The following is a 23,487-nucleotide window of genomic DNA, read 5'->3' as shown; positions in this document are numbered from 1 at the left end:
TCTTCATTTTGCTCTTCAGAAGAACAAGCCTCCCTACAGCCACCTGCTGGAAGTCACACAGGTGGCAGGTAGGCAACTGGGATTTGAACCCTGTCCATTCCTTCCTCCATTGACTGGCCTAGCCCACCCTGAAGGCCAAGTGGAGACCAAGTCTAGCAATGGGTGGCGTGGAGACTAGCATCAGTGTTGGACACAGAGATACAGTGGCAGGCTCTGTTTTCAATCCTAGACGCTAGGATTGAAAACAGGTTGGCCCTGAACTTGATATCAGGAGATCGTTAACAGAGCCATGTCTGGTGCCAGGAGGGTCTGAGAGCAGGCCCAGGTGGCCATCGGGGTGGCTTCAGGGTGGCATCATGCAGCTCTGGGGTTGGTCCCAGCAGACTCTGACATGAGCACCATGTGGGTGCTGGACTGGTCTTCAGTGGGCCTGAGAGGGGCCCCGATGAGCACAAGGCAACATCTGATAGCTGGACCCCCTGCTCAGATGCTAGCCCTAACCTTAGAGGAGTGCAGGTGCATGAGGTTGGCACTCTCAGTACTGGTATGTTGCTCTAGGCCCCTGAGCCAGAGTCCTATGAGGGAGGGAACAAGGGGCAGAGAACAAAGCAGAAAGAGGAATGTTGTTTGTTGGCTCTAAAGGGAGCACAGGAGGGAAAGAGATTAGCAGAAGCCTGGCAAGTATGAGTCCCCCAATCCCAACCACCAGTCTCTACCTGGCCGGACTGCAAGCCTGCCCCCCACCCCCTGCCACTTTCCCACTTTTTCTTGGCAAGGAGGGAGGTAGAATTTTGAGAGTTTGTTTCAGAATGAGGTTGGCACCAGTTAGGGCACTGAGTGTTCAGACGGCCTGTCATGAGCAGGGGAGAGAATCAGGTGCATGACAGGCAGAAGTACATCAGGAGAGAGAGGTCAAGTGAGATTGACCTTGTTGGTCACCCTGGAACTCGGAGTGAGGCCAGCATCTGTCATCACATGCCTTCTCCCCTAGAGGCAGGAGTGTGCCACGCCAGTGAGCAGGGGTCCCAGTATCACCTTCCACAGTGAGGTAGTGGTGCACCCAGGAAAATCCCTTTCCCTTGCTGAGACTCAGTTTCCCTTTCTAGGCAATAGCACAGCAGTTAAGAGCATGGTTAAGGCATGGATTGGAATCCCTTGTCCCTTCTTTGTTGTGGGACCTTGAACAGGTCACCTCACCTCTCTGAGTCTCATGGGGCCAATAACAGGACCCACCTCTTAGCCTATTTTCAGAGGAGTCATGGGTTCATGCGTGTGAAGTACATGGCAGTGAGTGCCAACGAATGGTAGCTGTTCCGATTACTCCACAGAATGAAGGACATGAGTAAGGGGTTCTCTAAATCCCCTTCTGGATTTGATCTTATCTGGTCTAAAGTTCTGAATACTTCTTCTTTGGGAAAAGAGGAAGGGAGAGAAAGCCTTGTGGGAACCTGCCTGCCTTTCCTTCCTTGGCACAGCTGAGCCTTCCCCCCTGGGGCTGATAATAGGACATTGACCTTGGATGTGTGTGCAGACCAGTGTGCAGACCAGTGTGAATGCACACCAGCCCTTGTCTGTCTATGGGTAACTGAGTACATGCTTTGGGGTATGCCTGTTAAGGGATGTCTACACATATGTCTGTGTGTGCACCCTCATGTCTGACTGTGTGTTAATGGTGTATGTGCATGTACTACTGGTGACTGGGTATGGGCATGTGGATGGACACGTGTGTGTGTATTCGGGCACAGTGTGTAGGCACGTGGGTCACGCTGTGTGCACTTGTCTGAGATCTGCTTGTGCCTGTCTGTGTTTGCATTCAAACAATGCTGACCCGGCTCTGTCTCCCTTCTCTAAACACCAGCTGATTCCCTTATTTTTCAGGGTATTGCCTCGCTCAGTTTTCAAGGGTTACACTCAGCGGAAAAAGCCTGCATCGGACGCATGTGTCCTGAGAGCATTCTGAGGTGGGTCAACTCCTATTGCATGAACTAAAATATCCACTCAGAAAATTCTCTCCCATAGTCTCCCCCAGGCTCCTGAGCCATTCAACACTTTTAAGACAGTCATCCAGGGGTGCTTGCGTGGCTCAGTCGGTTAAGTGTCCGACTTGGTCTCAGTTCATGTTCTCGCTGTTCGTGGGTTCCAGCCTCATGTCGGACTCTGTGCTGACAGCTCAGAGCCTGGAGCCTGCTTCCCATTCTGTGTCTCCCCCTCTCTCTGCCCCTCCCCCACTCATTCTCTCTCTCTCTCTCTCTCTCTCTCTCTCTCAAAAATGAATAAACATTTTAAAAACATATTAAAAAATTTCCAGACAGTCATCCAACCAGTGCTCAGTCAACCCACCACTCCATGACGCCTGTGCTGAGGGATGCTGAGGACACTAAGGTGACCAAGACAGACTGTGCCCCACCCTCATGGAACTGTCATGCCACAAGGGAGACAGAGCAACTACAAGTCAGTGAAGCTCAGAACACACAGGGCTGGGGTGAGAAGTCACAGACAGAGGAGTCATGGTGGGGATGGGGGAGACAGAGGAGTCAGGGCAAGGTTGGGGGAGACAGACAGAGGGGTCAGGGCAGGATTGGGTGGCACAGGTGTCTGTAGGGGCCCAGAAGTGGTACCTGTTTCAACCTTGTCAACTCAGGCTGAGTCACCTGAGGGCAAAGTAGGGATTTTTCAGGGCAGGATAGGGAGAGTAGAGAGGGAGAATTGTGGGCAGAGGAATCCAAGTGCCAAGGCAGTGGAGCATGGTCGGGTGCTGTTAGGGTGGAAGGATCTGGGGCCCTGCGCACTGATGAGGCTGTAGCCATCAGCAGGGGTCAGACCTGCTGGACCTTATGGGACTTGGTGGGGAGCTGGACCGTGTCCTAAGATGATGGGGAGCCCCAGGAGGGGTGTAGGCAGGGGAAGAAGATGGTTAAATTTGTGTTTCAGAGGGATTGTTCAGGTTTTTGGAGAAGCTGAGACTACAGATGGAGAGACATAGAAGTAGCTTCTATAGGCTCCAGGTGACAGAGGACAGGGCCATGAGCATGGGGGGGAGGCATGGGCTGGAGAAAGATATGGAAGGACAAACGAATTCTTCCTTGGTTATGTGGTGGTTGTGTGGGGTGAGGTGGGGGTAGAGCCCAGTGTGGGGGTAGGGGGGAGTGTCATGCATTGGTTTGGGGACACAGATCAGGAGCAGGTTTGAGGCAGGAGACATGTTGGGGAACTGGGCACAATCCCTGCTTCTAGGGATTTCTTAGACTGGTGAGAGAGCAGATCCGGATAAACCAAAATCTTCAATGATCCCATTAGTATTCATTAACAGTTATTTGTGATAATTTACTACTTGGGGTTGAGGATTGGGAGTGCTTCCTAGAGGCGGTGTCGTTTGAACTGGGTCTTGCAGGATGAGCTCACAGGTGGGGGAGGAGAGGAGGGCAGGGCAGAGAGAGCCTCACAAGCCAGGCTTGGCCATGTGAGATGGTGGGACAGAGCAGACGTCTGTGACCGCTACACCCCCTGCTCCCTCTGCCATCCTCATCAATCAACTTTCTGCCCTCTACCCCCAGCCTGACCCAAACTCCAGAAAACCTGGCTCACGGTCACAAGTGTGCCTGAAATCTATGACCCTCTCCCAAAGGAGATTGTTTGTTTAATTGAAGTAAAGGGGCCCCTTGGCTCTTTCAGTCAGTAGAGCGTATGGCTCTTGATCTTGGGGTTGTGATTTCAAGCCCCACACTGGGTGTAAAGTTTATATGTATATATACATTTATACATATATATAAATTTATATGTATGTGTATATATGTATATGTATATATGTATATGCATATATGTAATTAAATAAATCAAGATAATACTTATTTAAAAAATTAACCCTTTTAATGAAAACAGTTCATAGCAGTTAGTACAATTTACTACATTCACAGAGGTGAGAAATGAACCACCTCTCACTAGTTTCAAAACATTTCCAAGTGAAAATCTTAGGTAAGCCTTCTTGGTTTAAATTTATTTTTTAATGTTCTTTTTTTAATGTTTATTTTTTGAGGGAGAGAGAGAGAGACAGAGCATGGGGGGTGGTGCAGAGAGAGAGGGAGACAGAATCCGAAGCAAACTCCAGGCTCCAAACTGTTAGCCCAGAGCCTGACGCCGGGCTTGAACTCATGAACCAAGAGATCATGAGCTGAGCTGAAGCTGGATGCTTAACCGACTGAGACACCCAAGTGCCACTTCTTGGTTTAAATCTAAATGCTAGTACTGCTGACAATGATAGCATTCCATAGCCTATGATCTTACCCTGTGAAGCTCTTTATGGGCATCTTATTCAAGTTCTCACTGCAAGCCTGTGAGGTTGGGTTTATCATGCCCAGTTTGCAGATGAGTTAAGTAAGGCCCAAAGAAGTGGAAATGAGTTGTTTTGGGCTCCATGGCTGATCAGGGTAGAGCCTGGGCCTGGCCTTGTGTTGACTCTAGATTTCATGCTCTTAACCCCACTCTGGGCTGCCAAGCCCCGCCTTTTTTCTTTATGAGACATCAGCAAACTGTTGCTGATAATCCTGTGGTTTGAAAACTTCCTTGTAAGCCTAAAAGAAAAGATTTCAAATGTTCAAAAGGAAATAAAAGTAAAACCGGTCTTTCAATAGGAGGGAGGCTTGACCTTCAGCTGTGTTTGCTTCTTTGGGACATTAACCAAAGGCTGGGTAACCAGTGTCACACAGTGAAGGGGAGAATGAGTAGAACCAGGTGTTTGATCAGAGACTGAAGTGTTTGTGTTCAGGTTTTAGACGGTGGCCAGGATCAGGGTGGGCTGCGGGAGTGTGGCTGAAACGGCATCAAGGGAAGGCCAAGGAGAAGGAGAAAGTCAAGGTGCTTTCTGTCTGGTTGCTGGGACAGCTCTTGCCAAAGGCCACTCTCATGCCTTCTGGCAGGAGCAGGGCTGCTCTTGGAGGAGAGAGAGGGAGAAAGTTTGAGAGAAGACAGGGCCAAAGGAGACAGATTCAAAAAAAGGGAAGGGTTTTCCTAAGAGGGTGGAGGGCTATACTCTAGAGGTGCTGTGGGGAGTTTCTGACTCTGGTCATGGTTGAGTAGCTCCTACTGGATCAAGCATCCTGAAAATAACAGCCATTAACTCCAAATAAAATGTTAAAAACAGCAGCAGCAACAGCAACAACAACAACAACAACAACCACAACAAATGATTCCCTGACATCACTGGAGAGTGGATCAAAGCAGGCAGATACTGAATGGGGTCAAAAGAAAGGAATTTCCAGTGATTAAAGCTTTTGGCCTGAGGCAGGTGGGGACAGTGCCTTGAGGATGGCTGGAACCCAGGCAGAAGCTTTGTTAAGTTTTCTGAGTTGAAGGATTAGAGGACAGAATGCAGAGTGACTACAGAGCCTGGTGGCAGCAGTGACAGGGTCTCCAAAAGGTGAGAGCTGGAGTTGGGGAGCCCCAAATCTGTAAAAACTCTGCCCACATGTCTGACTGTTTGTTGAAGTGCTTAGGTGCTCGGAAACTCCCCGAGGTGGCAGGTGAGGTTAAAAGAACTTAAAAGAGATTTCAGAGCTGTGCATTTGAGTTCAGTCAAGTTAACTGCTCTCTGAAACAAAATGAAAGAGATTAATATTCTTCAGTAGAACATTAGAGAATCCAGAGTCTTTATAGTATATTACTTGTCATATCCAATGATAAAATCCAAAATATATGGGCATAGAAAGATACAGGAATATATGATCATACTCAAGAGAAAAGGCAATTGATGGAGATTGAGCCTGGCATGTTCATAATGCTGGAATTTATCTGAGGAGATTTAGAAGCACCTATTATGTCCATGTTCAAAGATGTCTGTGGTTTTGAGAAGCAAGAGGTATTGACCTACCTTCTGACTGTGAGACTCATCAGAGGTGGTCAAATGTGTCACCTTCATTGGAGAAAGTGTTAGGGAAAGCTGTGCTCTTGAGAGGAGAGCCTGTTTTGAATAAGATTGGGAAATGGACAGAAAATTTGGACAAGCAGTTTATGTATGAAGCAAATATTAATAGGACACCATGTGCCAAGCGCTGTTTCAGTGGTTGAGGATATAGCAGTCAAGCAAACGGTCCAGCCTCTGACCCTGTGTGGTTACATTTTAAATGTGTCCAGGAATTTAGGTCAAAGACATTCTGCTCAGAAACCCATTTGGGGAAAGGGTCATGGAAGCAGGAAGGAAATAAATGGTGTTATAACAAGCCAGCAGATAATAATAATGGCCGTATTTATTATTATAGCTAATGGTTATCAAATGCCATGCGAGAACTATGCTAAGTGAGATTTTAGCAACAGCTCTGTGAGATACGGTATGTTATTCTTTTTTTAATTTTTTAATGTTTATTTATTTTTGAGACACACACACACAGAGCATGAGCAGGGGAGGGGCAGAGAGAGAGGGAGACAGAATCCAAAGCAGGCTCCAGGCTCTGAGTTGTCAGCATAGAGCCCGATGTAGGGCTTGAACTCACAAGCTGTGAGATCATGACCTGAGCTGAAGTCAGATGCTTAACTGACTGAGCCACCCGGGTGCCCCTGGTTATGTTATTCTTTACAGCTTTCAAGTGAAGAAGCTGAGATCACCAACTCAGAAGTTGCAGAGCTAAGGAATCAAGTCTGCCTGTTCAAAGGGCTCCATCTTTTAATCACTAGACCATATGGTAGTCTACCAGGCAGGCGTTGGAAATAGTAAGAGGAACAACAACAGGCTGGTTTGAGTGAAATCAGTTCACATACAGCTTCAATAGCTAGTGATACATACACTTTAATCCTTACATGAAGTTCACACTCGGTTTTGAGAGCATGGCTTTGGGCTCTTTTAAGGAGTTTGGTCTTTTGGGACACCTTTCAGAGTTGGCCTGCATTTGAGAATTTCCACAATTTCTGACCAGATTTCAACTCTGAGTCAGCCTTGCTGTTAAGGTAAGTCAGAGAGAGGGGATTTTAAAATCTTCGGGAAATGCACACAAAGTAGTTTGCACTTCCTGTAATTTCAGAATTAGCAAGGTCAACATTTTTTAAAGTTTATTTATTTACTTTGAAAGAGAGAGAGAAAGAGAGAGAGCATGTGCAAGTGGGGGAGGGGCAGAGAGTGAGGGAGAGAGAGAATCCCAAGCAGGCTCCATGCTGTCAGCACAGAGCCCAACTCAGGGCTCAATCTCATGAATCGTGAGATCATGACCTGAGCTGAAATCAAGAGTGAGACAATTAATTGACTGAGTTACCCAGGTGCCCCATAAGGTCAACATTTTATCCCTCTCTACATTATGGCTTTTTCTGCTAATCCCAAGGAGATGGGCAGAAAGATGTCAGGGGCTAGAGAGAAACACTGGAAGTTTAAAATGAAAAAAAAAACAATTTTTTTAATGTTTATTTATTTTTGAGAGACAGAGAGAGACAGAGTGCAGGCAGGGGAGGGGCAGAGAGAGGGAGACACAGAATCTGAAGCAGGCTCCAGGCTCTGAGCTGTCAGCACAGAGCCTGACGTGGGGCTCAAACTCACGAACTACAAGATCATGACCTGAGCCGAAGTCGGACGTTTAACTGACTGAGCCACCCTATCTTTCCATGTTTAAGCTCAGTGAGTACCCCTTTGTTCTGCTTAAGCATGTGTATCATATAGCACGTGACTAATGCCAGTGCTATGTCTGTTCCCATGGGATGGGGACAAGGTCCTTCCATGTGGCAAAAGAGAGGTGCACTAGAGCTGAATTGCCCTGTATCACTGCTAGAAAAGACCATGGAGGAGGAATAGGCACTATTAAAGCTGATCTTGCCATCTCTTCTCAATGTCAATTCATCATTGTTCCATCCAGTACTTGACTATGCTGTATTTTCCTTGGCAACTCTGATACCAAGATGCGGTGGGCAAAAGTGTTTGGATTTCTATTTCTGGTGGTTGTCATGGTGATGATTTTTCCTACCCTCCACGTAGTTGGTGTCCTCTCCTGGGATTGGTAACCAGTGCATGGTGGTTCTGCTCTCTTGGGATTGATAACCAATGCATGCTGCTCTGCTAGACAATGCACATGTGGATTATTTATCTTATTTTTGTCTTTCTAAACACAGTTGAAATAAACATCCCTGTGTTTCCATCTCTGCATGCTTTTCTGAAGTATAATTGTTGGGTCGAAAGGTATGTACAGAGAAGATGTTTCTTTTTTTGAAAAATTTTTATTAGTTTATTTATTTTTTGAGAGAGAGAGAGAGAGAGCAGAGGAAGGGCAGAGAAGGAGAGGGATAGAGAGAATCCCAAGCAGGTTCCACGATCAGTGCACAGAGCCCGATGTCGCAAGATCATGACCTGAGCTGAAATCAAGAGTCAAGCACTTAACTGACTGAGTCACCCAGGTGCTCCAATGAGAAGATGTTTCTAAAACTAGAGATAATTAGACAAATCACAAAAATAGAAAGAATTTGACTTCATAAGTAATAAATTATTTAAGAAATCTGAATTCAAGGGAAAATGCATCATGAAAATCTCTTTACCCAAAACCCAAATTCTGAATATAGAGTAGGTACATGGGTCAGAGATAGAAACTGATAACTCAGAAAAATAGAAATGCAGGGATGAACACACAAAAGTCCTGTCTCATTACTAATCAAAGAAACAAAAACCTAAACTCATAGCATGTTGCCTTTACTTGATCATTAAATTGGCAAATTTTGAAAAGAATGACAATATATGTGTCTCATGAGGGAGCAGTGTGGGAAATTCTGGTAAAGAAATGATAAAAACCAAACATGAAGGTGTTAAGGACAATGACGGATATGGATAGAGAGGGCTTTTCACACACTGCAGAGTTAAAGTCTCAAGAGCTTCTGGACAATCCATAAAGAATTCATTTGCTTTTATTGATGACCCATCTAACTGCCCAAGGGCAGAACTAGACTCTGATAGCAGCCAGCTCATCAGCAACCCGTTCAAGAAAAGGAAAATGAAGTCCATATTCCCCTAATGCCTAGCTTTTCCTTCTGTGTCTATCATCTTTCTGTTATATAACTCTGGTTCTGGTCTTTGTTAGATGAAACCCATATATTACTGGTCTTCCTTGATACCAGTAATTAATGTGCTGGACTATGAGCCATGTGGTCTGTGACTGACTCTATCCTGGTCACCTTAGTGTCAGCAGATCCCAACCGTGTGCGGGACTGAGGATAGGAATGTGTCTGTTTGTTTGTTTTTTTAGTTTACTTATTTATTTTTGAGAGAGAGAGAGAGAGAGAGAGAGAGAGAGAGAGAGAGAGAGAAGATAGAGAATCCCAAGCAGGCTCTACACTGTAGTGCTTAACTGATTGAGCCACTCAAGTGCCCCTTGATGTACTTTTTTTGATGGAATGAGACTCTGTCAGTTTTGTGTGGAGATCTGGGTCTCTTCCTGCCCAATTTTTTTCATACATTCTTTTTTCATTTGCAGGTGTCACATCAACACCTGGATTTGAAGACCTTCCTGACCCATTCTGTTCCTTCTCTCTCTAATCATTCACAGGCATTACCCCTCTGTGAAATGCTTACCCATCCTCTGCTTCCCAGAAGACCCAATGGACATATTGTGTATATAAGAATGACGTTTGTTGTTTCTGGCTCGCCCCATCTCAAAATCCCTTCCAGTTTTTGGAAAATTCCCTATTCTGAAATTCTTGGTGAGGAGCAAGCTTTTGCCATCCATCACAGCAGATGGAAGAGCCATTTATTCTTCCTCACCAAACACTGAGCTCTAAAGCTTTAACATGTGACTTACTGGATAGTCCTGCCTGGAACTCTGAATCGTGAGGAAATCACAAAATCACAAATACCATCAGGAAGTTGTCTACAGTGGTGCCAATGGGTCAAGAGTCCCATGGCAGTGGTCCAGTGCCCAGGGTTGCAGGTGTCATTGGGGGGACAATGGAGGCAGCAGCCCCTGGCTGTTAACTCTTTTTTTTTTCTACTCACAGTCTGAGCCTGTCTCCAGAATTCAGAAAATAATATGCACTTATTGATAAACTTACAGCAGCCAGCAGCCCTATATACGTAAGTAGCCAAAATCTGTTCATGTTCCCTAAAATTACAAAGCCAACTATTATGGGGACTCATGTGCCTGGGACACATGAGGTTAAAAGAGAGATTCCAAAGAATGAGGTCTCATCCCTGACCCTCTATGTCTCCCACCCTGCATCCAATTAATCAGCAAACACTGCCAGTTCTATCTTCATAGCAGATTCCAAATCCACCTACTTTTCCCCGCTTGCACAACTGGTATTTCTGCTATCCCTCCTTCAATCTATTCTTCATGCATCAGCTAGAGTTTGCTTTTAAAATAAGTCAGTGTATGGGGGCGCCTGGGTGGCTCAGTTGGTTGAGCATTTGACTTCAGCTCAGGTCATGATCTTGCGGTTTGGGTTTGAGCCCTGCGTCGGGCTCTGTGCTGACAGCTTGGAGCCTGGAGCCTGCTTTGGATTCTGTGTCTCCCTCTCTCTCTCTGCCCCTCCCTTGCTCGCACTCTCTCTCTTTCTCTCAAAAATAAATAAACATTTTTAAAAATTACCAAAAAAAAAGTCAGTGTATGTCACCCTATGCTCACCAGGAACCATTATCTCACTCAGACTAAAAGCCCAGGTCCTTATTGAGGTCCATGAGGCTCCACACAATCTGGCCTTTTCATGCCCTGCCCTCTTCCCATTTACCCCTACTCCCTCCCTCCCTCCTCCACTCCAACTACAGTCTCTTTGCGGATTCTAGAACACACATCCACAGCCTCCCACCTTACCACTCTGCTGTTTTTAATCTCCTTGCCAGAAACACTTATTCCCAGATACCTGCATAACTTGCTCCTCCAACACCTTGTTGGAGGTGAGACCTACCCTGGCTTGATTATAATCCCAAACTTGGAATCTGTGCTGTTCTAACATGCTGTATCATTTACTCATTGGTTATGTTTATTCTTCATTGTCTACCTCTCCCACTAGAATGAAACTCCACCAGGACAGGAGTTTGGGTGTGTTTTGTTCACTGATGGATCCCAAGTACCTGAAGAAGGTACTGGCACATGTTGGGTATTCAATAAACATTGGTTGAGGGGCGCCTGGGTGGCTCAGTTGGTTAAGCGTCCGACTTCGGCTCAGGTCACGATCTTGCGGTCCGTGAGTTCGAGCCCCGCGTCGGGCTCTGGGCTGATGGCTCATAGCCTGGAGCCTGCTTCCGATTCTGTGTCTCCCTCTCTCTCTGACCCTCCCCTGTTCATGCTCTGTCTCAAAAATAAATAAACTTAAAAAAAATAAACATTGGTTGAGTAAAATGAAATATGAGGGAAAGCTTTCATCCAGCAAGCATGTTGATGGAGTTTGGAAATAGAATAGAAGTCAGGGTGTCTGAACTATTCATCAAAATGGAATGAGGAGAATTTGGAACTGGGAATTATGAAAGAAGTTCCTTCTAGACCAGAAAAGCAGGTTTAGAGGGAGAGAAGATTGATGGAGGTGGGGGTCAAGGAGCCAGCAAGACGGTTGAACATGGAGTATTAAGGGGGTGGACCATCAAGTGGGAAATCCCTGGTGGTTGACTGCTACGAAGGATAATTAGTAACAAGGATGTCTTGAGGGTCCCTGGGTGGCTCAATCAGTTAAGCCTCCAACTCTTGATTTCAGCTCAGGTCATGATCTCACTGTTGGATCAAGCCCCGGGTCCGGCTCTGCGACGACAGTGCGGATCTTGCTTGGGATCCTCTCTCTCCCTCTCTTTGCTCCTCTCCCTCCTTCTACCCCGCCTGCCTCTCAAAAATAAAGAAATAAACATTAAAAGAATAACAGAGATGTCTAAAATGTCATTTTAAGTTGTTTTCGAAGTCCTACAGTGATAGCACACACAACACACAAGAAGCCTGCTACACACAACAGTCTTGATACTCTGGCTGCATTTATTTTATTTTATTTTATTTTATTTTATTTTATTTTATGTGGGAGATGATAATCAGGGAGAAGATTGGTGAACTACATTTGGGTCACTATCAGTGCACACCTACACATGAAGACATAGAATCTACAGCAAGAATTTGGTGGAGATGGGAAGTGCGGGTGGAGGGGAACGTGAGAACGCAAATACTCCAGGTTGTTGCTGAAATCTGGGACAGCGCATTGCTTTTCTACTGGATCCAGCCGATACACAGCTCAATATTTGCAGGTGACCCTCACTGACCTGCAGAGCCATGACAGTAGGAATAGTACCTTCTCTTAGAGCTGTTGGGAGAATTTAGAGATGAGGTGGTGCACCTGTACCGGTGGAAAGAGCTGTGTTCTCCCACGGTTCCTTTCGCGCCCAATAGGGGGCGCTCAGCGGGCTTTGAGGCAGAGCTCATAGGTCGGAGGGATGTTGCCAAAGCCTGAGACCCTGGGTGTGATATCTATGTCATCGGGCGGCACCAGCGGGTGTAAAGAGAAGTTCTGAAGGATGGAGGTGAAGTAGAGAAAGAGTTCCATGCGGGCCATGGCCTCGCCCAGGCAGATGCGCTTTCCTGTGGGCACAGGGGAGGGCGAGAAGTCGGCTCATACCTGCACTGGGATGATAAGGGTGTGGGGAGCTTTCTGGCCCCATCACCCTTCTGACCCTGCTCAGCATCCCTGGGGTCATGATAATACCTACTTTGTGGGGTTATTATAAAGACTCTTACAGAGAGTGCTCAGCTTGGATTTGCCATTTATAGGGGGGCTCAACACGTGGCAGCTACTTCTCTGATGGTTTGATTCCACCAGATCCCAAGATGGAATGGTTCTAAAAAATCCTTGAATTTGAAGATTCTGTGCATTTCAATTTCTCAAACCTTTATCAAATGCCTACTAGGTGCCAGATACTAGTGAGTAAAAAAATTTTTGAAAAGAAAGCTCACACTTAAAGAGTACTTACTACTTGTTGGTCACTCTTCCAATAGTTTGGAGAAATGAATCTCCATTTTAAAGATTTTTCTTTTTAATTTTTGAAAGAGAAAGCACGTGCAAGTGAGCGGGGGAGGGGGAGAGAGAGAGGAAGGCACAGAATCCCAAGCAGGCTCCAGGCTCTGAGCTGTCAGCACAGAGCCCAGTGTGGGGCTTGAACTCACGAACTATGAGATTATGAGAACTATGAGATTATTATTTTTTTTTTTAGGGAGAGAACACAACCATAAGCTGGGGAAAGGTAGAGGGGAGAGCGGGGTGGGGGGGCTCTTAAGCAGGCTCTACCTTCAGTGCAGAGCCAGTGGCTGGGCTATATCCCATGACCCTGGGATCATGACCTGAGCCAAAATCCAGAGTCGGAAGCTCAACCAACTGAACCACCCAGGTGCCCCATGATTCTACCATTTGTAAATGGTGGGGTGGGGTCCTCTTTCCTAACCACAGCATTGACTCCAGGTTCAATGTGGTTTATACTTAAAATACTATTCTAAGCTAGTATGTCATGGGTCACAAGCTACTGTTCATTAGGCAAAACCACCTGCTGCCTATTTTTGTACTGCCTGTAAACTGTTAAAAAGAAAACCACAGGCCCAAAATGGAATCACTTATGTTAGGCCAAGTCATCAAGCCAGGCTCAATATCTAACCTAATGGCAGTTTCAACCTCCCCTCCTGAAATGGAGTCTTAACCAGTTAGGAATTGTTTGATCAACTCCAATGAGGTGAGCTGTCACATGTACCCTCTCCGTCCCCCAAAGGAAAATGAGGTAATTCATCTAATAAGGCCCCCTGCTTTTCCCCTAGGGGAAGGTGACCTTGCCTGAAACAATCCTTTCTTTTCCTTTGCTAATAACTTCTTGGCCACCCTCCTTCCTATAAAGACCTTCCATTTCTACAAATCACTTAATAAATCCAATTATATATTCAAATTCACTCAACAGAATATTTGTTCTTTAAGAAAACTAAGAATGCAGGGGCACCTGGGTGGCTCAGTAGGTTAAGCGTCTGACTTTGGCTCAGGTCATGATCTTGCAGCTTGTGAGTTCGAGCCCTGCATCAGGCTCTGTGCTGATAGCTCAGAGTCTGGAGCCTGCTTTGGATTCTGTGTGTCCCTCTCTCTCTGCCCCACCCATGCTCATGCTCTGTCACTCTCTGTCTCTCAAAAATAAATAAACATTAAAAATTTTAAAAATATACTTTAAGAAAATTAAGAATGATTTTCACATTTTAAATGGTTGAAAACAATCAAAAGAAAGGTAACATTCTGTGACATGTGAATTCAATGAAATTTAAATTTCTATGTCTATTCAAATTTCATAAATAAAGGTTTTTCGCATCACAGACTTTCTCATGCATTTTTGTACTGTCCGTGATCACTTCTGCAGGACAGTGGGGCAGTTGAGTAGTTCAGACTGTATAGTTCAGACAGATACAATATGGCTGGTAAAAACTAAAATATTTTCTATTCCATCCTTAACAAAAAGAGTTTGCTGACCTCTGTTTAGTGCTACTCCTTTTCTAATTATCAGAGTCAATGCTTCTAATATCCTATGATTCCAAGATTCTGGGATTCTGGGAAATAGCATTCAACTTCCATTCAGACTTGAATGTCAAATACAGACCAATGGTTGGGGGGGGGGGGCACATCTAGCATGTTCCTGGGGTGAACTCAGACCATAGAAACCTACCAGAGGAAAAAGGTACAAAGGCTTCATTCTTCTTGAAGCGGCCCTGCTCATCCAGGAAGTGTTGGGGATAGAAGGCATCTGGGTTGCGGAAGTATTTGGGGTCTTTGAGGACAGAGCCAAGTAGAGGGAACACATCGGTGCCCTGGGATGAAAATGGGAAGTTATGAGAAATCAGTGTTGGAGGATGGGAGCAGGGTACCAGGGGGAGAGACGGGTGGGGTAGAGGAAGAAAGGGTAACAATGAACCCAACTCCACCTTGGGCAGAAGGTAGCCTCGGAAATGAGTGTCCCGGATGACATTATGGGGGACACCCATGGGTACGATATCTGTCAGTCTCTGTATCTCATGGATCACAGCGTCTGTGTAGGGCATCTTGGCTCGGTCATCCACACTTGGGATTCGGTGTGGTCCAATCACCTGGTCAATCTCTTCATGGATCTTGGCTAGAAGGGGCCAGAAAACAAAGCAGACAAGGACACAGGGCGTGTTTCTAAGAGCCAAGGCTAGGCTATGGGTTTGTATCTTTAATACCTGTGGACCCTGAGGGAGCCAACCATGCGTGTTTGCATTGCCCCTTTATTCTTAACACCTGACACATTGGTGGGGTTAATAAATACTCGTCAGACCATTGGGAGGCACACAGCCTGGAGCCTTGAGTGCCCCCTGGGATGTTTGGTATTTATCTTGAAAGCACGAACCGAGCAGGGCAGTGTCCCCATCCCAGATAGGCTTTCATACACAGACTTTTGACAGACTGGGAAAAAAGTACACCTGCACCTCCTCCCTGCACCTCCCTGCACCTCCTGGATGAGTGGCCTTGAGGCAAATGGCTTTACCTTCTGAGCCTGTTTCTTCATCTTCCAAATGGGTGTGATGGTCCAAGTTCACAGAGTTGTAAAATTTACATAAAATCCAGTATGCAAATAACTAGAACAGCACCTAGCACATAGCAGGTGTCCCTTAAATATGTGATTATTTAGATTAGTAAAACATGACTAGGACAATGGAGGAGAGACTAGAAAAGTTTGAGTGGAATCAAGTTAATCTCTCCCATCATCTATAATGAGGAAAAAAACTTTTTGGCTTGTTTTGAACTGCATTAGAAGGGAGAGGGGCCAAAATTAGGGGTTTTCCTTAAGCAAGGAATAAGTTCCTCATCGCTAGAGTTACCCAACCAGACCAGATTGCAATTTGTTGGGGATGGAGTCTGTCTGATTCTGGCACTATAGTCAGCTAAATAATATCCATCAAATATATCTACCTCCTAATCCCTGGAACCCATGCATGTTACCACATAGGACAAAAAAGACTTTGAAGACATCATTAAGTTAAGGATCTTGAGATGTGTGATTATCCTGGATTATTCAGGTTGGCCCTAAATATAATCACAAGTGTCCGTATAAGAGGGAAGCAGAAGGGTCAGAGTCAGAGAAGAAGATATGACAACTGAGGCAGAGAGATCTGAAGATGCTATGCTACTGACTTTGAAGATGGAGGAAGGGTCATGAGCCCAGGAATGCAAGAAATACAGCTCTCAGAGCTGAAAAAAGCAAGGAATCTGATTCTACCTTGGTTTGGCCCAGTGAAAACCTGTGTGAACTTCTGAACTCCAGCACTGTAAGATAATAGTTTTTGTTAATTTATTATGACAGCCATAGGAAACTAACATAAGCACCAAGTAGAAGATTCAATTAAATGGCCTTCCAAGCCAGAGATTGTGAGATTCCATATCCTGAGATTCTGAAGTGTGAAGAGTGTAAAGCTATGGGGTTATAAAGTATCGAGTGTACGTCTTCTTCTCTGTTGGGAGTGGGAGTCACCAGGTAAGCAGTTCAAGTGGACCCTCACCTTCCACCTCAGGATGCTTCATCATTAGCAGCAATCCATAACGTAGTGTAGAGCTCACAGTCTCTGTGCCCGCAAAGAAGAGGTTGAGAGTGGTGAGGACCAAGTTCTTGAGATTGAACTCCGTGTGGGGATTATTTTTATCCTGAAAACGAGAGGGATAGGAAATCGAATTACCTTCTGTCTTTATCTTCTTCTTTTCTCCCTTTGTGAAAACACAACTGATGCGTAAACTCAGTGGGTATCTGGGAGAGGAAATAGCCAAAGCAAAGTTCCTGGGGCCAGAGGGCACCTGGTGTGTTAGAGAAATAGCAAGGAGGAGGCCAGTGCAGTTGGAGTGGACAGTGAGGGGAACAGGAAGAGAAAAAAGTAGAGATTTGAAAGTTCTAGGACATTAAGCTATATAATTGTAAACTTCCAAGTGCTGAGGTTTGTATAATAAAAAATATATATGTTTCTAAAATTCTAAGACTCTGTGATACAGAAGTTAAATTTCTACATATTGAAGACTTTTAAGTTTAAACTCATGCTTAAAGACTTAAAAGTCTAAGCTTCTCAAATTCTAAGACTGTAAAGACTGGTTTTCTGTATTTGTAAGTCTCTGGTAGTTGTAATCATAAATGATTTAAAAGGGGTCAGGTTTTAAGTTTCATTGCTCCTAAAATTTTTAGATTCAAAGTTTATTTTAAAGGTGTAAGAGTTTATGTATGCTTTTACAGTTTCTATATCTCATCCATAAATAAAAGTCAACCATGTGAAACAATACTTTTTCTTTTGTCTATAACACGCTTATAGGTTAAAGTTGCAGTTTATAGGCTAAAGATAATGAGAGGAAATGATTGGGGAAAAGGGAAGAAGTACCTGGTGCATCTTGATGAGGAAGCAGTCAATGAAGTCCCGAGGGTTTTGTGGGTCAAGAGATACTTCGTTGATCTTGACCCTCGAGGCAATGAAGTCCTTGAGCTCCTCTATCAAGTAGTAGATGCGATTGTGTCTTCCTGGCAAATATTGCATGACTCCAGAATACATGTCATATAGCTGTGGGGAATAGGCAAAGAGGGTTTGTCAACAATGGGCATCTGGGGTCACCATAGGCTGAGTCTGGAGCCAGATAGTCAGGCTGAACATCCAGCACTGGGTCTGAGGATTGGGTGAGTCCATTTGCTTCTTGGAGACTCAGGGCATATTGATACTTGCCTCCCTGGGCTGTGGGGAGGATTAAGCGAGGTATAGGCAGATGCTTAGTTAACTGAGATTGGGGGTGGGCAGGGAGGTGGCTGGTGGGCACCTGGGCCCAGGGTGTGCTCATCTCAATGAAACTCTCATTGATCATCTGCAGCAGCTTCAGGAACTGCTTGTCTTCATAGTCAAAGCGGCTTCCAAAGACGACAGAACTGATGACATTTGAGACAGTGCGGCTCAGGAAGAAGGTGGGTTCGATGGGGGAACCTGGGTGATAGAAATTGTCTATGTTAGAGGCAATGATTAGGAGCACGGGATGGGGAATCATTTAGTCACAGATATGAGTCCTGACTCCACTGGTTCATAGCATGTGTTAGTTACTTCATTTGTTTTGTTTTGTTTTGTTTTTTTGTATTTTGAGTCTAGATTTCCCAGTCTGCAAATTGGTTTAGTAACCACTAAACCTGAGGCTTCAATATAATTATCCATGTGAAATGCTTAGCACAGTCCCTGCATGTAGTAAGTACTCAGAAAATGCTAGTGGAGTTTAATCATCACCTTTTGGCATTAGTATTTAATTAATTGTGTTTGTGCTGTAGAGTCACAGATTTGGGAAAGAAGTTGTGGTATGGGACACATTAGGGGAAAAAAGGATGGCTGAATTATGTGTATCTCTATCAATGACTCCATTTGAGCTATTAAGAAAAATTTTCCCTTGGCCTCAGCTGCACCATTTAAAATAGGATTCTGGGGGTGCCTGGGTGGCTCAGTCAAACATCCGACTTCAGCTCAGGTCATGATCTCACTGCTCATGAGTTCCACATTGGGCTCTGTGCTGACAGCTCAAAGCCTGGAGCCTGCTTCTGATTCTGTGTCTCCCGCTCTCTCTGCCCCTCCCCTGTTCATACTCTCTCTCTTTCTCTCAAAAATAAATAAACATTAAAAAATAATTTAAAAAAATTAAAAAATAAAACAGGATGCTGGATTGGGGGACAATTTCTCCAACACAATGCTTCATAGTCACAAATACACAGTTTTGCAAATAATTTCTGGGGGTACATGAATGTTCAAAGCCTTTATGTAGACTGTTTAGCATCCATGAGACCCAGAAGAAAAATCTCTGATTTTGAGAAATTTATCTATCTCTTATCTATTCATCTCTGTAGTTCTTAGCTTCCATGTCTTTTCTTCTCCAAATCCCATTGGTTCCAGACCTTATTTTGGGGCAACGATCAGACTCCTTAAAAAATATAATCAAATGGGCTTAAGAGTTTCAGATCTGCAGGATGAAACAATTCTAAAGATCTGTTTCACAACAATGTAAATATACTCAACACTGAAAAGTACACTTAGGAATGGTTAGGATGGTAAAAATTTATGTTATGTTTTTATAACAATTGTATGTATGTGTTATATGTATACAGATATATGTAATTAAATTTGATCCTGTCACTAGAAAAAGGTGCTAATTTACACATTGTAAAAGTCTGCATATGATTTCAGGAGCTCATAAAATTCTTGAGATCCACTGATTAAAGCTTCTGCACAAGTGGTCTTGAAGGGTCTTTCATGTTAACTTTTAACATGGAACCTGGCTGGAAATCTTAGTGAACCCTTAGTCTTTTTCATCCTTTCCCATTCTAGAGCTTTCTCCCACCAAGGCCCATCTTCTCACGACTGAGCTCTCTATAACCATTCAGTCATCTTGTAGCCCTGCCCCTTGTGACCTCCATACCCTTGGTCTTCCGTAATTCTTCTAGTAAGAAGCCAGCCTCCTCCTGGATCCGCTCCTCAATGCTCCGTTTTCCCATCCCGAAGTCCCGAAGAATGGTCAGGGAGAAGCGTCGGAGAATCCTCCATCGTTCTCCATTAGCCAGAGCTACACCTGCCAGAATCTCAATGTCAGCCTCCTGTCTCCCCTCCCCTTCCTGTGTCCAACTCTGTGATACACAAGGATTGGGATAAATTATGAAAGCTCTAGACTCTGCTCTCAAGGAAGCCCCTCCCAACTTCCTAGGCTTGATGGAGAGACTATGGTTCCCTCCCTACAGGACCTCAAAAACAGTCTAGGATTGAGATGGAAGGAAAGGAAATTAGGCTGGCAATGATTGGGGGAGATGAAGGAGAGTTTCTTACAGGATAATAACCCAGAACAGCATAAATAACTGGATGGATGCATAGGAATGTGGAGGGAGGTACAGATAGAATGCCATACACAATATCCTGGAATGGGGGACTACTTCTATTTTCTAATACCATTTGGATTCTCTAGACATAAGCATGCATATACACAGAAACTTACACCTGTATATCAATATACCTACACAAAAGGAATTCCCTTCTAGTAAGAAACATTTAGAAATTACTAGATGTGCATGGATTGATGAATTAATGTTTGGAAACTTAATGAATTATTTCAGTGGATTAATGAATGGAAGGAAGAGCTTTTGACTGGAATGACTGATGAATGGAGAAAGACTCAATGGATGAATAAAGAGTTAATAATAGATAGTTTGAGATAAGAGGATAATTGGTTGGAAAGATATAAGGATGGAAAGATTAATAGATGAGTGAATGATGGAAGGATTAATGAATGAATGGATGAATGATGGATAGAGGGGTAAATGGAAAGTTAATTCATAGATGTCTAGATAAATTGGATAGAAAGATATTTGTATAGATGCTTGGGTGGCTTAGTTGGTTGAACATCTGACTCTTGATTTCAGCTCAGGTTATGATCCCAGGGTCTTGGGATCAAGCCCCCGTTTGGCTCCACACTGAGTATGGAGGCTGCTTAAGACTCTGTCTCCCCCTCTGCCCCTCTCTCTTGCTCATGAACTCTCTTCTCTAAAAAAATAAAGAAAGAAAGAATAAGAAAGGCTAATTAATAAATGGATTTTTTGGTGGATGTATGGATCAATGGAAAAGTGGATAAATGGAAGGAGATGTATGTGGATGGATGGATAGAAGGAAGTATGGAAAGAAGAGCATGACACAGCTTGGAATTGAAAGGTGTGGGCAGTTAGAGATGAGTGTATAGATAACACTAAAAAGATATCTACTTAAATGGAGGCGGCAGAGACCTATGGGTTGAGTGTGTGTATATGTATAGAGAAATAAGAAGTTTGGCTATAAGGGCTTCAGTGGATACGCATTAAAAACAAAAGTAATGGAGCTGATACTCAAGAATCAGAGGGCTTGGGTTCAAAACAAAATGGTTCTACCACTTACTATATAATATTACCTAACCTTTCTCACCCTCAGTTTCCTCATTTGCAAAATTAGTAAGACATTAATATTCTCTCAAAGGAGTCAATGTAATAATTCATGTAGAGCACTTATCAAAGAACTGGGGACATAGGGAGTGTATAATCATTTTGTTGTTGTTGTTACTTACCATAACCTTGGAAGTTTCGCTCTATTGAAGCCAGTTCTCCACGGCCACTGAACTCATCAGCTCGGTCTACCAGGGCCTCCTTCACTGCCTCATGTCCACACAAAACAACTACAGGCCGTGGACCCATGTACACAGTGAAGACTGGGCCATACTTCTCCCTGAGCTAGGAGTGAAGGAAGACATAAGAGGAAGGAGCTATCTGGAGCACCAAGTATAGACCAATCAAGGACTTTAGGGGTGGAAATTTCAAGGGAACATAAATGTGGGAATAACAGATAAAAGTGAGTCTTGGGCTTGGAAGGACTATTGAGAAAAAGGCACAGATGCCTTGGATCCTGTGATCCTGGGTAAGACACCCCCCCCCCCAACACCTCCATAATTATGCCTTAGTTTCCTCATCTGTAAAATGGTGGGCCTGGGTGAGCTAAGCTCCAAGATCTATGCTTCTCTATCTGCAATGTTTAATTTCTAGAACCTTAAGATTTCATGATACTGAGTGTCAACGTTCTAAGATCATCAGAGAGCATGAGTTCTTGTGTTTAAGGGTGTAAGGTGCTGTGATTCCAAAGTCCTGAGATTGTGAGAGTCTTAAGTTCCAGTGTGCCAGGAGTCTGTGTTTCCAAGAGTTTAAGATTCTGCAATTTCAGTATTCTAAGGTTTATGAAGTCTATGTTTCCAAGAGTCTGTGTTTTGGACATTAGAAGGTTATACATGTTTCTATGGAATTCATTGCTTTTGGCTCTGTGAGAGGAGTAGTCAGACTTACCTTCATGAAAGACTGAAAAGTGGCATCAGTACGGACTTGCAACAGGTTCCCCAGGAAAGGTATTGGTGTGGGACCAGGGGGCAGCTTCCCCCCCTTGTGTCTCCTTTTCCAGGCAATGAGGATAAGTAGGCAAGACAAGGAGAGTGCCAGAAAGATGGTGAAGGCCCCTCCCAGCTCCATGGTGCCAGGTTGAAGGGTTGTGTCCAGGGCACCAGATCCTTCTTAAATATGTTCTGGAAAATCAGCTGTGCAGAAATCTGAACACCCTGAGATTCAAGTTTTCCGGGTAGGGATGCCATTAGAGAGGATATTGCTTTATCTGGAGGGTGGTTATATAACCTATAATCACCCACATGAATAAAGGTGGATTGAATTCACCCAGGGAAATCCAATGGGGACATTCCTCTTTCTTTATATTTCCAGTCCCCCAGCTCAACCTAGTTCAACATATCCTGGTAGGATATGGGAGGCAGTTGAACATCATTTTTAGGCTGTTGTGTTTAGGAATTAGATAATCTGGGTTCAAATTTCAGCTCCACCTTTTCTTCACTGGGTAGGTCGCCTAACCTTCTTGGCCTCAGTTTCCCTATCTGTCAAAAATAGGGTAACCACACTGTCTTAGAAAGTCTTGGTAGAGAACAAAGATGACTCCTTTCTCTTTGCCAGACCCTAATTCATCAATTTTTTTAAAAAAATACAGTAAGATGAAGATTTGGAATAGCAAAAGAAATAACTCAGTTGAAAGGGTTTTATTCAACGAGTTCTCTTGTTTCTACTCAAAGTGCTACCATTGCTAAATGGTAATAATCAAAGATTACTTGGGTTGATTTAGCAGGACTTTGCTGGTGTGTGTCTGTATGTGCACATTTATTTTCAAAGTCTAAGATATAGAGGCCACCTCTGAGCCCCACCTCTAGAAACATGGCCTACTGATTGCTGTCTGTTTATCTAAATAAACGGTTTTCAGCACTTTTTGTACCAAATATCTGCCAATCTTCTTTACTGTTCTGAAACAAAATTCCTGGGTATTATATCCTACCTATACATGTTATTAAACAAAATCAAATACCCTTCTCATGTGTCCAGATTCTCAGACTTGGAAAATAAATCCCTTAGAGAACCTGCAGGTTTTGGAATAAGACCTGGCTGGCTGGGCTGAGGTATGCTGTGTCCAAGAGAAGTGGTGGGGATTCTGTGAAAACTGAGTGACTCCCAGTGTACCACCTTTTGGATCTTCTATGGGCCACCAGGATGTCTTTTGTGGGGTAAGAGTTAGCTGTAGGCTGCCTCCTATGACCCTCACAGTTTTGGCTTCTCCCTTCCATTCTGACCTTCTCCCCGACACACACATACACTTACACCCATTTGGGAATAGTCCCTTAATTAATTGTCTGTGATGGTGGTGGTTGAGTCTGGTCTTTCTGTTCAGACAGGAAAAGAGAAAGTGTCCTTAGAACAGCCCCCTTCACCATCCCACTCTAGGCAAGAAGCCAGGAGGAGAGACACTTGAACTAAACTGTGCAAGCAAGTTAAAGAGGAAAATTAACTGCAGAGAAATGCATGGACAGGCAGATTGTGCCAAGATAGAGACCAAGACTGGAGAGAAACAAAGGAGAAAAGAAAGGTGCAGAGAAACAGAACCAGAGTGAGATCAAAATAGAGCAGAGAGAGACAGAGAATGAGTCAACTAT

General features: G+C 44.3%; 1 protein-coding gene and 1 long non-coding RNA gene across 4 annotated transcripts in view; one reads left to right on the top strand and one right to left on the bottom strand.

The window, feature by feature from the left end:
- Nucleotides 1–1,725: 1,725 nt before the first annotated feature.
- Nucleotides 1,726–23,487, top strand: part of LOC144614546 (uncharacterized) — a 45,397-nt gene continuing 23,635 nt past the window's right edge. The window contains exons 1-3 of one of the 3 annotated variants that reach the window (XR_013552349.2): nucleotides 1,726–1,961; nucleotides 8,080–8,146; nucleotides 17,791–17,881. This is a non-coding gene — a long non-coding RNA (uncharacterized LOC144614546). The remainder of the gene's footprint in view (nucleotides 1,962–8,079; nucleotides 8,147–17,790; nucleotides 17,882–23,487) is intronic. The other 2 variants (XR_013552348.2, XR_013552350.2) reach the window with 2 other exon arrangements.
- LOC132689912 (cytochrome P450 2G1) lies at nucleotides 11,995–22,048 on the bottom strand. Its single transcript, XM_060649797.2, has 9 exons — nucleotides 21,797–22,048; nucleotides 21,031–21,193; nucleotides 19,369–19,518; nucleotides 17,740–17,900; nucleotides 17,313–17,489; nucleotides 16,455–16,596; nucleotides 14,862–15,049; nucleotides 14,606–14,747; nucleotides 11,995–12,500 (listed from the first exon to the last, which is right to left on the bottom strand). The coding sequence occupies exons 1-9, from the start codon at nucleotides 21,974–21,976 to the stop codon at nucleotides 12,319–12,321; spliced, it is 1,485 nt and encodes a 494-aa protein (XP_060505780.1). The 5' UTR covers nucleotides 21,977–22,048; the 3' UTR covers nucleotides 11,995–12,318.

Source organism: Panthera onca, chromosome E2, assembly GCF_046562875.1.
Source record: "Panthera onca isolate mPanOnc1 chromosome E2, mPanOnc1 haplotype 2, whole genome shotgun sequence".
Classification (NCBI taxonomy): domain Eukaryota; kingdom Metazoa; phylum Chordata; class Mammalia; order Carnivora; family Felidae; genus Panthera; species Panthera onca.
The sequence above is the reverse complement of the archived record's forward strand: the minus strand, read 5'-3'. Positions and strand labels throughout refer to the sequence as shown.